Genomic DNA, 12,365 nt, shown 5'->3' on the forward strand with positions numbered 1-12,365 from the left:
CTTGCCTTGTACCCTGACCCTGGCGTTTCCCTCAGCACGCGCAGGACCTTGCCTTGAACCCTGACCCTGTCGTGTCCTTCGGCACGCGCAGGACCTTGAATCTTGAATCCTGGTGGCTTCCTTAACGTGCCCAGGACCTTGGACCTTGAACCCTGGCGTGTCCCCTAAACAGGCACCTTGCCTAGTGTTTTGAACCCTGTCTTGCACTTTGCCTTGGACCCTGGCGTGTCCCTAGCACGCACCCTGCCTTGAACTTTGCCTTGGACCCTGGTGTGTTCCCTAACACGCACCATGTTTTTGAACACTTTTGTGCATCCTTGCCTGAACCCTGGTTTGCTTGTCGGATGCCGGGATCCAGCCGATCGCCATCAAAGCTCCGGAACCTGATGACCCTGTTGATCGTTTGCCTTAATGAAGATACCTTGAACTCACGTCTTGTCTTGTCTTGTTTCCTGCACGTCCCTTGTCGTCAGACACTCACATTGTGTCTTCCTTGAGCTGGCCGTCTGGTTCCAGCAGTCGTGGTGGCTCACCCCCTTGGTCTTGCCCCTGACACTCCCTGTATAGGGGGTGGTTCCTCACAAGGTCAGCTCGCCCTCGGTGGGTGGGTGCCACGACCCAGAGGGTCCACTCTAAAGAAAGAGTCGACTCAGCTGAAGCTGACTCGTCACAGCGTCGTTTTGACGTACCCGCCGAATGCAAGAAAATGCAACTTGTTGCTTTTGGAGTGCACTTCAAAACGATGCACGTGGACGCATCCGCATACAACGCATGTCCCTGCATACACAATATTAAAGAATCCGGCCATAGTATGCATTGTCTGTGTACAGGTAATATAGTGATTACCGGCGACATTATACACAGGATGTCTGTATATAGTGTTCAGTGTACAGGTAATACAGTGATCAACAGTGACATTATACACACGAGCTCTGCATATATTGTACAGGTTATACAGTGATCAATGACATTATACACAGGAGCTCTGTATATAGTGTCAGTGTAAGGTAGTACAGTGATCACTGGTGACATTGTACACAGAACCACTGTATATAGTATGTAGTGCATAGTGTCAGTGTACAGGTAACACACTGACTCACCAGTGACATCTCTAGGTGAAGTCCTTCATCTTTGCTTTTCATCTACATCCAGCACAGACGGCCGTCACTTCTTCTAGCCAGGGCTCGTCTCTGCAGGAAATAACACAGATATCTAGAGCACAGCTTGCAGAAAACATTACTTAATTTTTTCCCAACTTCTACACTACACCAGATGAAGAAATAAAATGCGACATAGTGTAGCTCTGCATAGTAACAGGTCTGCCCCTGCATTTAAAACCGTATCCTCAAAAAATAAAATAAATACATGACTGCAGTAATAATATCCCTTAACTAGCCCCTATGGTAATAATATCCCCTGTGTGTCTCATTCCTCGCTCCTGCCAAATGTTCTTCCATCCTGGCACCATATGTTCTCCCAACTTGCCATCATGAGTATCCATTCTGGCCCATGTGATGTCCCGTGATCCTGCTCCATCTGTCCCGTGATATTTCCCCATCTGTCCTGTGATCCTTCCCCATTTGTCCAGTGATCTTGCCCCATCTGCCCCGTGATCCTGCCCCATCTGTCTCCATTGTATCCATCCTGCACCATGTGTCTCCATCCTGCCCCATGATCCTGCACCATGTGTCTCCATACTGCCCCATGATCCTGCCCCATCTGTCTCCATCTTGCCCCATGATCCTGATCCATCTATCTCCATCCTGCCCCATGATCCTGCTCCATCTGTCTTCATCCTAACCCATGATTCTGCCCCATCTGTCTCCATCCTGCCACATGATCCTGCGCCATCTGTCTCCATCCTGCCCCCTGTGTCTCCATTCTTGCGCCGTGTGTCTCCATTCTTGCCCCCTGTGTCTCCATTCTTACCCCTGTGTCTCCATTGTTACCCCCTGTGTCTCAATTCTTTCCCCGTGTCTCCATTCTTGCCCCGTGTCTCCGTTCTTTCCCCTGTCTCCATTCTTGACTCCCGTGTGTTCATCCTTGCCCCGTCTCTCCATTCTTTCCCCCTGTGTCTCCATTCTTGCCCCGTGTCTCAATTCTTGCCCCCCCCCCGTATCTCCATTCTTGCCCCCTGTGTCTCCCATCCCGACCCTAGGCCGTGCCGTTTTCAATTAAAATAAAATAAAAAAAATTTCTTACCTTGGCGCGTTCCTGCGGCGTGCTCCCTCCATGTAGTTCAAGAGCGCACTCACCGGCGAATTACGACTATAGAGTTTAATTGAACCTGCATCTCGGACGCAGGTTCAGTTTCTGCACCGGCAGAATCCTGCCGCTGGGGCCCGATGACCAGAAGAGACACGACGCGGGCCCCCTCTGGTCATCGGGCCCTGCATGCCAGTCAGCATAGTAATGCCCTGATGGTGGCCCTGCTTAGCTCAATTCATCAAACAGATTTTGCCCATAATCTGGGATAAAAGCTGTTGTCAAATTTTTGAGCAACTTCTAACTAATTTTGGCTATTTTACACCAGTCCAGACTGGAACTTAGCCGGGAGGAGGGTGCATGCACAGCCAACAAATTCAGCATAAAGGAGCCCAGATAGGTGAGGGTGTGCAGGCAACAAAATCATCATAACTGAGCTGGGACAGGTGAGGGTGTGCAGGCAACAAAATCATCATAACTGAGCTGGGACAGGTGAGGGTGTGCAGGCAACAAAATCATCATATCTGAGCCGGGATAGGTGAACATGCAAAAATAAATCATTATAGCTAAGCCGGGACAGGTGAGGGTGCACAGGCAACAGAATAATCATAACTGAGCCGGCACAGGTGAGCATGCGCAGCCCAAAAAATCATAACAGAGCCCGGATAGGTGAGGGTGCGCAGCCAACAAAATCATCATAACTGAGCCCGGATAGGTGAGGATGCGCAAGCAGCAAAATCATTATAGCTGAGCCGGGACAGGTGAGGGACCGCAGGCAACAGAATAATCATAACTGAGCCCAGATAGGTGAGGATGCGCAGACAACAAAATCATCATAACTGAGCCGGGACAGGTGAGGGTACGCAGGCAACAAAATAATCATAACTGAGCCTGGATAGGTGAGGGTGCGCAGCCATCAAAATCATCATAACTGAGCCAGATAGGTGAGGGTGCGCAAGCAACAAAATCATTATAGCTGAGCCGGGACAGGTGAGGGACCGCAGGCAACAGAATAATCATAACTGAGCCTGGATAGGTGAGGGCGCACAGCCAACAAAATCATCATAACTGAGCCCGGATAGGTGAGGGTGCGCAAGCAAGAAAATCATCATAACTGAGCCTGGACAGGTGAGGGTGCGCAGGCAACAAAATCATTATAACTGAGCCCGGATAGGTGAGGGTGCACAACTAACAAAATCATTATAACTGAGCCGGGACAGGTGAGGGTGCGCAGGCAACAAAATCATCATATTTGAGCCCGGAATTTGAGCCCGCATGTCATACAGATGTTCCGTGGAAAAATTGCATGGAAATCGCATTACATTCGCATGACACTCGCATGACCCTCGCATAGCACTCGTCCGTTTCTTCAGTCCGGAAATTGGACCGTTTTTTTCTCACATATGGGTATGAGCCCTTAGTGCCTTATACGGCAGGGTGCATGGTCTTGGTGTTGCCTGCATTATTTCCTCCGCTAGTACACGTGATATAGGACTGGGATATCCTGCACGTCAGGGAATGACCATCTGGTAATGATCACTTACAATTAGCCTATGTTCACACTAGGCTTTTTTGCATGCATTTTTTTTTCTGCAGCAAAGCAAAAAAAGTAGGTTTTGCTTGTTTTTTCTTGCATTTTTTGCTGTGTTTTTATCATGCTACCTTTGTCTCTTGTGCATGCTGATAAAGTATAGTGACAAAAAAAATCTGTCCTCTTTATAAAGTTTGGGCACAAAAAAACGCAGCAAAACCTGTGTTTTTTTCAGTGTCTTTTTCACCACCCATGACTTTCAATGGGTATAAAATTCTGAAAAATGCTGAAAGAAGCGACATGCTCTGTTCTGCAAAAACCAAGCAAAGCACAAAATACAGATGACAAAAATAACAATGTGTGTGCATGAGATTTCTGAAATCTCATAGGCTTTGCTGGTACTGTAAAATGCAACTGAAAATTTGAATAAAAAAATGCAGGAAAACGCACAGTGTGAACATACCCTAAAGATTAGCGCACACAACCATATCTTCGGTCTGTCAAAAAAAAAATCAATCAATCTTGGCCCAATGATATTGACCGGGACCGATGGACGCTCGCTGTCACTGACCGAGCCAGGTTTACACAACATATAAAATCTCTCTCGGAGTTTCATCCAGAAAAGTTGGAGGATTTTTTCCTCCGTGCACAGTCCGTCATTAACCTTCTGCAGTTACCGGTGAATTGCAATGTGTCCGTAATTATCCCACTGTGGCTCCGACCTTTTTCTCGCACCCGTAGACTTGAGCGGACGAGTCTGATCAGATTTTCGGAGGAATCTCGTGCTGAGATCTGCTCTCAACGCAGATTCAGCGGGTGAAAAAAACAATCTTTTTGGTTCGAGTGCAATCCGATTTTTTGACTGAAAATACGAAAAAAAATAAAAATGGCAGAATGTCGGATTTTCCTCCAAAATCGGATGTGACGTGCCCAATAAGTTATTTGGGTGCGAGAAAAAAAAAATGAAAAAAATTTTTCCCACTTTTCAGGATGAAACTCTGACCGATGTGAACCTACCCAGGACCCTGTATAAGGGGGGGAGATTATTCTGGTACCCCACCCAGGTGGGATCACATGGAGGGGATCGGCCGGCGCTAGGACCCTGGAGGCGCCGTGCTGCAGACAGTGCCGGCTTTGCAGCAGTATAAGTACCGGTGTAAGGAGCAGAGCACATTCCCTCCTGCTCCAGCCACAGCATCCTCCTCCATCCTGCGCCCCTCACTCTCTCTGCAGACCCCTTTTTTTCTCCTCTGGCCATTTGCATGCATTTTACTCCTCCAAAAATGGTGTGTGAGACAGGAATCCTGGCAGATGATCACAGCTCCATGGCCGGACCCCAGAAAGACCCTCTGCTCGTCTCCCCGTCTCCAGTGTGGACCCCGGTGGCCAGTGCAGCCAGCAGCACCGCTCCTCTGGCGCCCCCCACGACCACCCCTAGTGGCAGCACGGGGGGTGCAGCTGGTGATGAGGGCACCAAGGAGCAGCAACAGCTTTATATTCGGGAATTTCAACCCTCAGATCAGGAAACTGCAAGGAGAATATTTTATGAAGGGATTAAGGAGAGGATTCCCAGCTCAGCATTTAGAGGGTTAAAACACCAGCCGCTGCTCCAGTGCATCTATGCCCTGCTCACATGTAAGTAGGGGGTCTTATTACTGCTGCGATACTTCTATCAGTGCCCCCCATGATCACTGCAGTGCAGGCCTCCAGTCCTGGCACAGGGGATGTGACACTGCAGGGGCTGAGAACTTGGGATACTTCTTCTATTTATTGTTTTACATAGAACTGATACATTGTTATATGGCTGTGATTCCTGGTATAGGCAGACTGAGAGCTGTTGTCACCTGCTGCCCACTGTCAGAGGCAGGCTGAGAGCTGCTGTCACCTGCTGCCCGCTGTCAGAGGCAGGCTGAGAGCTGCTGTCACCTGCTGCCCGCTGTCAGAGGCAGGCTGAGAGCTGCTGTCACCTGCTGCCCGCTGTCAGAGGCAGGCTGAGAGCTGCTGTCACCTGCTGCCCGCTGTCAGAGGCAGGCTGAGAGCTGCTGTCACCTGCTGCCCGCTGTCAGAGGCAGGCTGAGAGCTGTTGTCACCTGCTGCCCACTGTCAGAGGCAGGCTGAGAGCTGCTGTCACCTGCTGCCCGCTGTCAGAGGCAGGCTGAGAGCTGCTGTCACCTGCTGCCCGCTGTCAGAGGCAGGCTGAGAGCTGCTGTCACCTGCTGCCCGCTGTCAGAGGCAGGCTGAGAGCTGCTGTCACCTGCTGCCCGCTGTCAGAGGCAGGCTGAGAGCTGCTGTCACCTGCTGCCCGCTGTCAGAGGCAGGCTGAGAGCTGCTGTCACCTGCTGCCCGCTGTCAGAGGCAGGCTGAGAGCTGCTGTCACCTGCTGCCCTCTGTCAGAGGCAGGCTGAGAACTGCTGTCACCTGCTGCCCACTGTCAGAGGCAGGCTGAGAGCTGCTGTCACCTGCTGCCCGCTGTCAGAGGCAGGCTGAGAGCTGCTGTCACCTGCTGCCCGCTGTCAGAGGCAGGCTGAGAGCTGCTGTCACCTGCTGCCCTCTGTCAGAGGCAGGCTGAGAGCTGCTGTCACCTGCTGCCCGCTGTCATAGGCAGGCTGAGAGCTGCTGTCACCTGCTGCCCGCTGTCAGAGGCAGGCTGAGAGCTGCTGTCACCTGCTGCCCGCTGTCAGAGGCAGGCTGAGAGCTGCTGTCACCTGCTGCCCGCTGTCAGAGGCAGGCTGAGAGCTGCTGTCACCTGCTGCCCACTGTCACAGGCAGGCTGAGAGCTGCTGTCACCTGCTGCCCGCTGTCAGAGGCAGGCTGAGAGCTGCTGTCACCTGCTGCTCGCTGTCAGAGGCAGGCTGAGAGCTGCTGTCACCTGCTGCCCGCTGTCAGAGGCAGGCTGAGAGCTGCTGTCACCTGCTGCCCGCTGTTAGAGGCAGGCTGAGAGCTGCTGTCACCTGCTGCCCGCTGTCAGAGGCAGGCTGAGAGCTGCTGTCACCTGCTGCCCTCTGTCATAGGCAGGCTGAGAGCTGCTGTCACCTGCTGCCCGCTGTCAGAGGCAGGCTGAGAGCTGCTGTCACTTGCTGCCCGCTGTCAGAGGCAGGCTGAGAGCTGCTGTCACCTGCTGCCCGCTGTCAGAGGCAGGCTGAGAGCTGCTGTCACCTGCTGCCCGCTGTCAGAGGCAGGCTGAGAGCTGCTGTCACCTGCTACCCACTGTCACAGGCAGGCTAAGAGCTGCTGTCACATGCTGCCCTCTGTCACAGGCAGGGTGAGAGCTGCTGTCACATGCTGCCCTCTGTAACAGGCAGACTGAGAGCTGTTGTCACCTGCTGCCCACTGTCACAGGCAGGCTGAGAGCTGCTGTCACCTACTGCCCTCTGTCACAGGCAGCCTAAGAGCTGCTGTCACCTGCTGCCCTCTGTCACAGGCAGGGTGAGAGCTGCTCTTACCTGCTGCCCGCTGTCACAGGCAGGCTGAGAGCTGCTGTCACCTGCTGCCCACTGTCACAGGCAGGGTGAGAGCTGCTGTCACCTGCTGCCCACTGTCACAGGCAGGCTGAGAGCTGCTCTTACCTGCTGCCCACTGTCACAGGCAGGGTGAAAGCTGCTGTCACATGCTGCCCTCTGTCACAGGCAGGCTGAGAGCTGTTCTCACCTGCGGCCCTCTGTCACAGGCAGGCTGAGAGCTGCTCTTACCTGCTGCCCACTGTCACAGGCAGGGTGAGAGCTGCTGTCACCTGCTTCCCACTGTCACAGGCAGGGTGAGAGCTGCTGTCACCTGCTGCCCACTGTCACAGGCAGGCTGAGAGCTGCTCTTACTTGCTGCCCATTGTCACAGGCAGGGTGAAAGCTGCTGTCACCTGCTGCCCGCTGTCACAGGCAGGCTGAGAGCTGCTGCCCGCTGTCAGAGGCAGGCTGAGAGCTGCTGTCACCTGCTGCCCGCTGTCAGAGGCAGGTTGAGAGCTGCTGCCCACTGTCAGAGGCAGGCTGAGAGCTGCTGTCACCTGCTGCCCACTGTCAGAGGCAGGCTGAGAGCTGGTGTCACCTACTGCCCACTGGCACTGGCAGGCTGAGAGCTGCTGTCACTTGTCTGTATACATGATGCCCATTGATCTGGGTCCTCAATGTGTAACTTTTGAATAGAAGCAGAGTATGACAGATGGTAAACTCAGATGCTGACATGGCAGCTTGTACTACGCTGGATGAGACAGTGTTGGCTGCTGTGTATATTTATATATTTTATTATGACCCATACACTGTGCAGTATAAATGCTCTCAATACGTCTTTTAGAGGGGGAGTGGATAAAAACCAGTTCTATCCAGTGTAGACTGCTGCAACGGATGAGGCGTCCCATAGGGTCATTTGGAAAGTTTTCCTTCTGCGATCATTATGGTTCAGTAGAACCACTGGATCGTTATGGTTCATCAGAGGAGCGCTACACCTGCTGGTGCATTAATGTGAGACCCTGGAGCAGGTTGTGCTTTCTAATGGTGCAGAGTATTTAAGCACAGTTTGTATGTTGGGAACTTTTGCATGAATATGGACACTTCCACTATTAGAACATGTACAGATCTGCTACATCAGACCGGTTATTAGTCGCATGCAGCACTGCATAGAATGGCCACTCTTTGCATGTCCCCAGGCTGCAGTGATTAGGATACAGCTCCTATGATCCCACTCCTAATGGCCAGGAGGGGTTTCCGAGTCCATTCTGTGTCATTTGGAGCCAGCCTTGATCAATCATGTGTGCCTGGTACTTATAGTCCTATATGATGATGCTGGAGAAGTTTTGCAGAATTCCAGAAGAATTGCAGATAGATAGGAGGTGGTCGGGGAGGAAGGGGTGCGCCCTGGAAGTTTCTGGCTGGCATGGTGACTTCATTGCATACAGCGTACCATGCTGCAGATCATTTATTGCTGCAACTGCTGGGCATCCGGCATTTGTGGCCTCTGGGAGAAAAGGAAATTGCATTAGTAAGATCTGCAGTGTGCATCTGCACCAGAGACATCTTGCGGTTCGGGCATTGCAGTGGGTCTTAGACAGCTGCTGCATGCAAAAAAGAGAACCCACAGGCTGCCAGGTTAGCAGGTCGGTTTACTGCCAATGTAGGAAACAGTGTGAACAGCAAGAAGGGTCTCGTCTTCAAGCCCCTCTTGTGAAACAGTTACCTAGACACAGAAAGGAATGTAGGCCAATGAGACGACGGCCTGGCCCCGTCTCCCACCCTAGTACTCTAGTACAATGCAGATTTAGAGTAATGGTCTCCTTTGCATCTGCACAGATACAACACGTGCAATTCCATCAGTAAGACACATACGGATATAACAGGCCACCATGTGTTGGGAGTTTGCATAGGACTGCCTTATCTGTGCTGGAGAGAAATGTCGCTTTGATGGGTGCAGCTGTAACTTACACAATATATGTATCTGATCTGATTCGTATGGCGATGTTACAGTATTGATGACGGCTAGATTTTCCATCTCTCCCTTGACCAGGGACATTATCCCTCCTTGCTGTAATGAATGGATCCTTTATTTGCTTCAGTTACTGTCTTTACCTATTGAGTGATATTGATCGAAGCCGCTGACATTTCAGTTTTCACCACGTTACATTCCTCCCCCCTTCATCCTGGGATTACTCCTGCCATAAAGGTTTACAGCAGAGTTGGTGGAGTTATGGGATGCTCACACTGAGTTTTTATCGTGCATTTTCTGTGCCAAAATCAGTATGAAAACTGTCCACATTTTGGGGAATTGTTTTAGTGAGAAATCCACTTATTATCCTGCCAGCCAGAAACCACGTCAGGTAACCACGTGTGGATTAGCCCTATTGCATAGAGAAATCCATGGATGAAGTTGATGGAGAATTGGCTTTTTTTTTTCAACCGTATTTTGTATCTGTAAAATGTCGCCAGCTGGCTGCACTCAGCCCGTGTTACGCCTCTGATTCTTTGCCGTATTATCGAAGTGATGCTCCTAGGGGAAAAATATGATGCCTCATGCCCCGATGTGCCTCCAGGAATCAGATGACACTCAGCCAATTGAATAATATTTTAGTTCAGTCCGATTTTCACCAACTAACTGCACATGGAAGAGGTGAAAATATGTGTATGTGCATGTAATGCAGTGTGAGGGGACTAATATCCTCACTGCCCCGGTGTCCAGGACCGTTCTTCTCCTCTCCACATCAATTGCGACTCTCCAGCTCTCTCTATGCGTGAGCCAGAAGTCTTTTACCATGTAAGTCTATGGGGCCTCGTTCTGACGCTTTATAGGCTAATATTGTAAAAGAGACTTCCTGACAGTCTGCGAAGCGTTAACGTCTCACGGAAGCAGAAAAGATTGGCGCTGGGCACCCGAGAGAGCTGTAGGGGAGGATAGTAATCAATTCACATTGCATTACATGCACCGCTTGCCTTGAGTAGCCTCTGTGTTACAATAGAATGCTGGATGCAGAATGAGTTAACAGAGAATCCATCAGTGAGTCTGCTATGACAGTCTAAGGCTATGTTCACACGTTGCTTTTTTTCTGCAGGAAAAACCTGCTCTCTTGGCAGTAAAGAAGCTGCTTAGAAAAAAACAGGTTTTGCTGCGTTTATTGCTGTATTTTTGCTGCTTTTTTTATTAGGTACATTTTGTCTCTTGTGTATGCTGATAAAGTTTAGTGCATAAAATAAAAAAAACATGATGCAACTTCCTGAGGTTTTTACACCAAAAGCGCAGGAAAACCTGATACCTGCGTTATACTATCGATGGAGTTTACATTCACATTGGGGAACAAAATGTGAGCAAAGTGAGATCCCAACAGTGGCAGGAAAGAGGGACACTGAGGAGCTTTTCAGTTAAGATATGTGGACAGAGATACAGCAGCAGGGAGGAGAGACAGTGAGGAGCTGTCAATCAGGATGTTTGCAGAGTTTCAGCAGCAGTGAAGAGGGACAGTGAGGAGCTGTTAGTCAGGATATGTGGATGGAGATTCAGCAGCAGGGAGGAGAGACCGTCAGGAGCTGTCAGTCAGGATATGTGGACGGAGATTCAGTAGCATGGAGGAGAGACAGTGAGGAGCTGTCAGTCAGGATATGTGGACGGAGATTCAGTAGCATGGAGGAGAGACAGTGAGGAGCTGTCAGTCAGGATATGTGGACGGAGATTCAGTAGCATGGAGGAGAGACAGTGAGGAGCTATCAATCTAGATATGTGGACAGAGATTCAGTAGCAGAGAGGAGGGACATTGAGGAACTGTCATTCAGGATATGTGGATGGAGATTCAGTAGCAGGGAGGAGGGACATTAAGGAGCTGTCAGTCAGGATATGTGGAAAGAGATTCAACAGTAGGGAAGAGGGACATCGAGGAGCTGTCAGTCAGAATATGTAGGTGGAGATTCAGCAGCATAGAGGAGGGACAGTGAGGAGCTGTCAGTCAGGATAGGTGGATGGAGATTCAACAGCAGGAAAGAGAGACACTGAGGAGCTGACAAGCAGGTTATGTAGCTGGGCACATAATCCTACTACTGGCGGGCACAGACAGAAGAGGGTCCCTGTGCAAGAACAATATATGGGCCCCTTGCAGCCGAATAGCTCCTCATAATGCACAATTCTACCTGTTTAGAGGTAGAAAGAGGCCCCTTTACCTCTTGCGTCTGTGTGCAGCTGCCCAAGTTTCACCAATGATGTGTCCATCCCTAAATCTTACCCATCCAAAAAATTATAGCCTATGATTTTAGGGAGCAGGATATAGTGCGGACCCCATCTGTGTCTGCAGTGGAGATGGCATGCTGGATGTTTTTCAAAAACTCCTTAGACTGTGTAAGGGGGTGAAGCACCGTAGGAGTCAAGGGAGAGTTGCCTTCCTGGCTCCATGGCTGGAACCATCAAGCAGGGCGTTAGATTCCTCGGGGGATGCTTTAGGGGGCTGGACGGTAACCAGGAAGAGGTCAGGACTGGGAGCGGGAGAACTGCGCGCCCTTTCAGCAGAGCAGCGCAGAGAGGAGAAGGAGGAGGACGCTGAAACAGGAGCAGAGAGCAGATGGGTGGAGCGGCTGGAGACTGAGAGACAGTGGACACAGGCGGTGGGCAGTGAGTACGTGAGGCCTGTCACTGCACCACCAGGAAGGCTGTTGACTCCCCTCCTTGAGGAGACCCTGCCCCACAGACAGACCGCATATCTTGACAAGACGCTCCCCTGCAAAGAGACCCTGTCTTACCCTGAGATGCTTCCCTGTGACCAAAGCATTCAGCAAAGCATTTGACAAACTATCTCACACAATCCTTATTGAAAAAATGACTGGGAATGGACAAGGCAACTGTTAGGTGGATTCATAACTGGCTTAGTGATCGGACCCAAAGAGTGGTCATAAATGGCTGCACATCCAGTTGGAAGAATGTCTCAAGTGGGGTACCACAGGGCTCTGTCCTGGGCCCTGTATTGTTCAACATCTTTATCAACGATTTAGATGAAGGAATTGAGGGTAAACTGATTAAATTTGCTGGTGACACAAAGCTAGGAGGGATAGCAAATACTAGAGAAGAGAGAGGATTCATAAAGATATAAATAAATTGGAGCAGTGGGCAGCAACTAACAGAATGGCTTTTAACAGGGAAATATGCAAAGTACTTCATCTGGGCAATAAAAATG

The 12,365-nt window shown here is 50.6% G+C and overlaps 1 protein-coding gene across 1 annotated transcript in view; it reads left to right on the plus strand.

The window, feature by feature from the left end:
* The first annotated feature begins 4,870 nt into the window (after positions 1–4,870).
* NAT8L (N-acetyltransferase 8 like) overlaps positions 4,871–12,365 on the plus strand; it is a 46,376-nt gene continuing 38,881 nt past the window's right edge. The window contains exon 1 of the mRNA XM_073574449.1: positions 4,871–5,371. Coding sequence (XP_073430550.1) covers positions 4,999–5,371 — 373 coding nt within the window. The 5' untranslated portion in view covers positions 4,871–4,998. The remainder of the gene's footprint in view (positions 5,372–12,365) is intronic.

Source organism: Dendrobates tinctorius, unplaced genomic scaffold, assembly GCF_039654945.1.
Source record: "Dendrobates tinctorius isolate UK_male_01 unplaced genomic scaffold, ASM3965494v1 ptg000039l, whole genome shotgun sequence".
Classification (NCBI taxonomy): domain Eukaryota; kingdom Metazoa; phylum Chordata; class Amphibia; order Anura; family Dendrobatidae; genus Dendrobates; species Dendrobates tinctorius.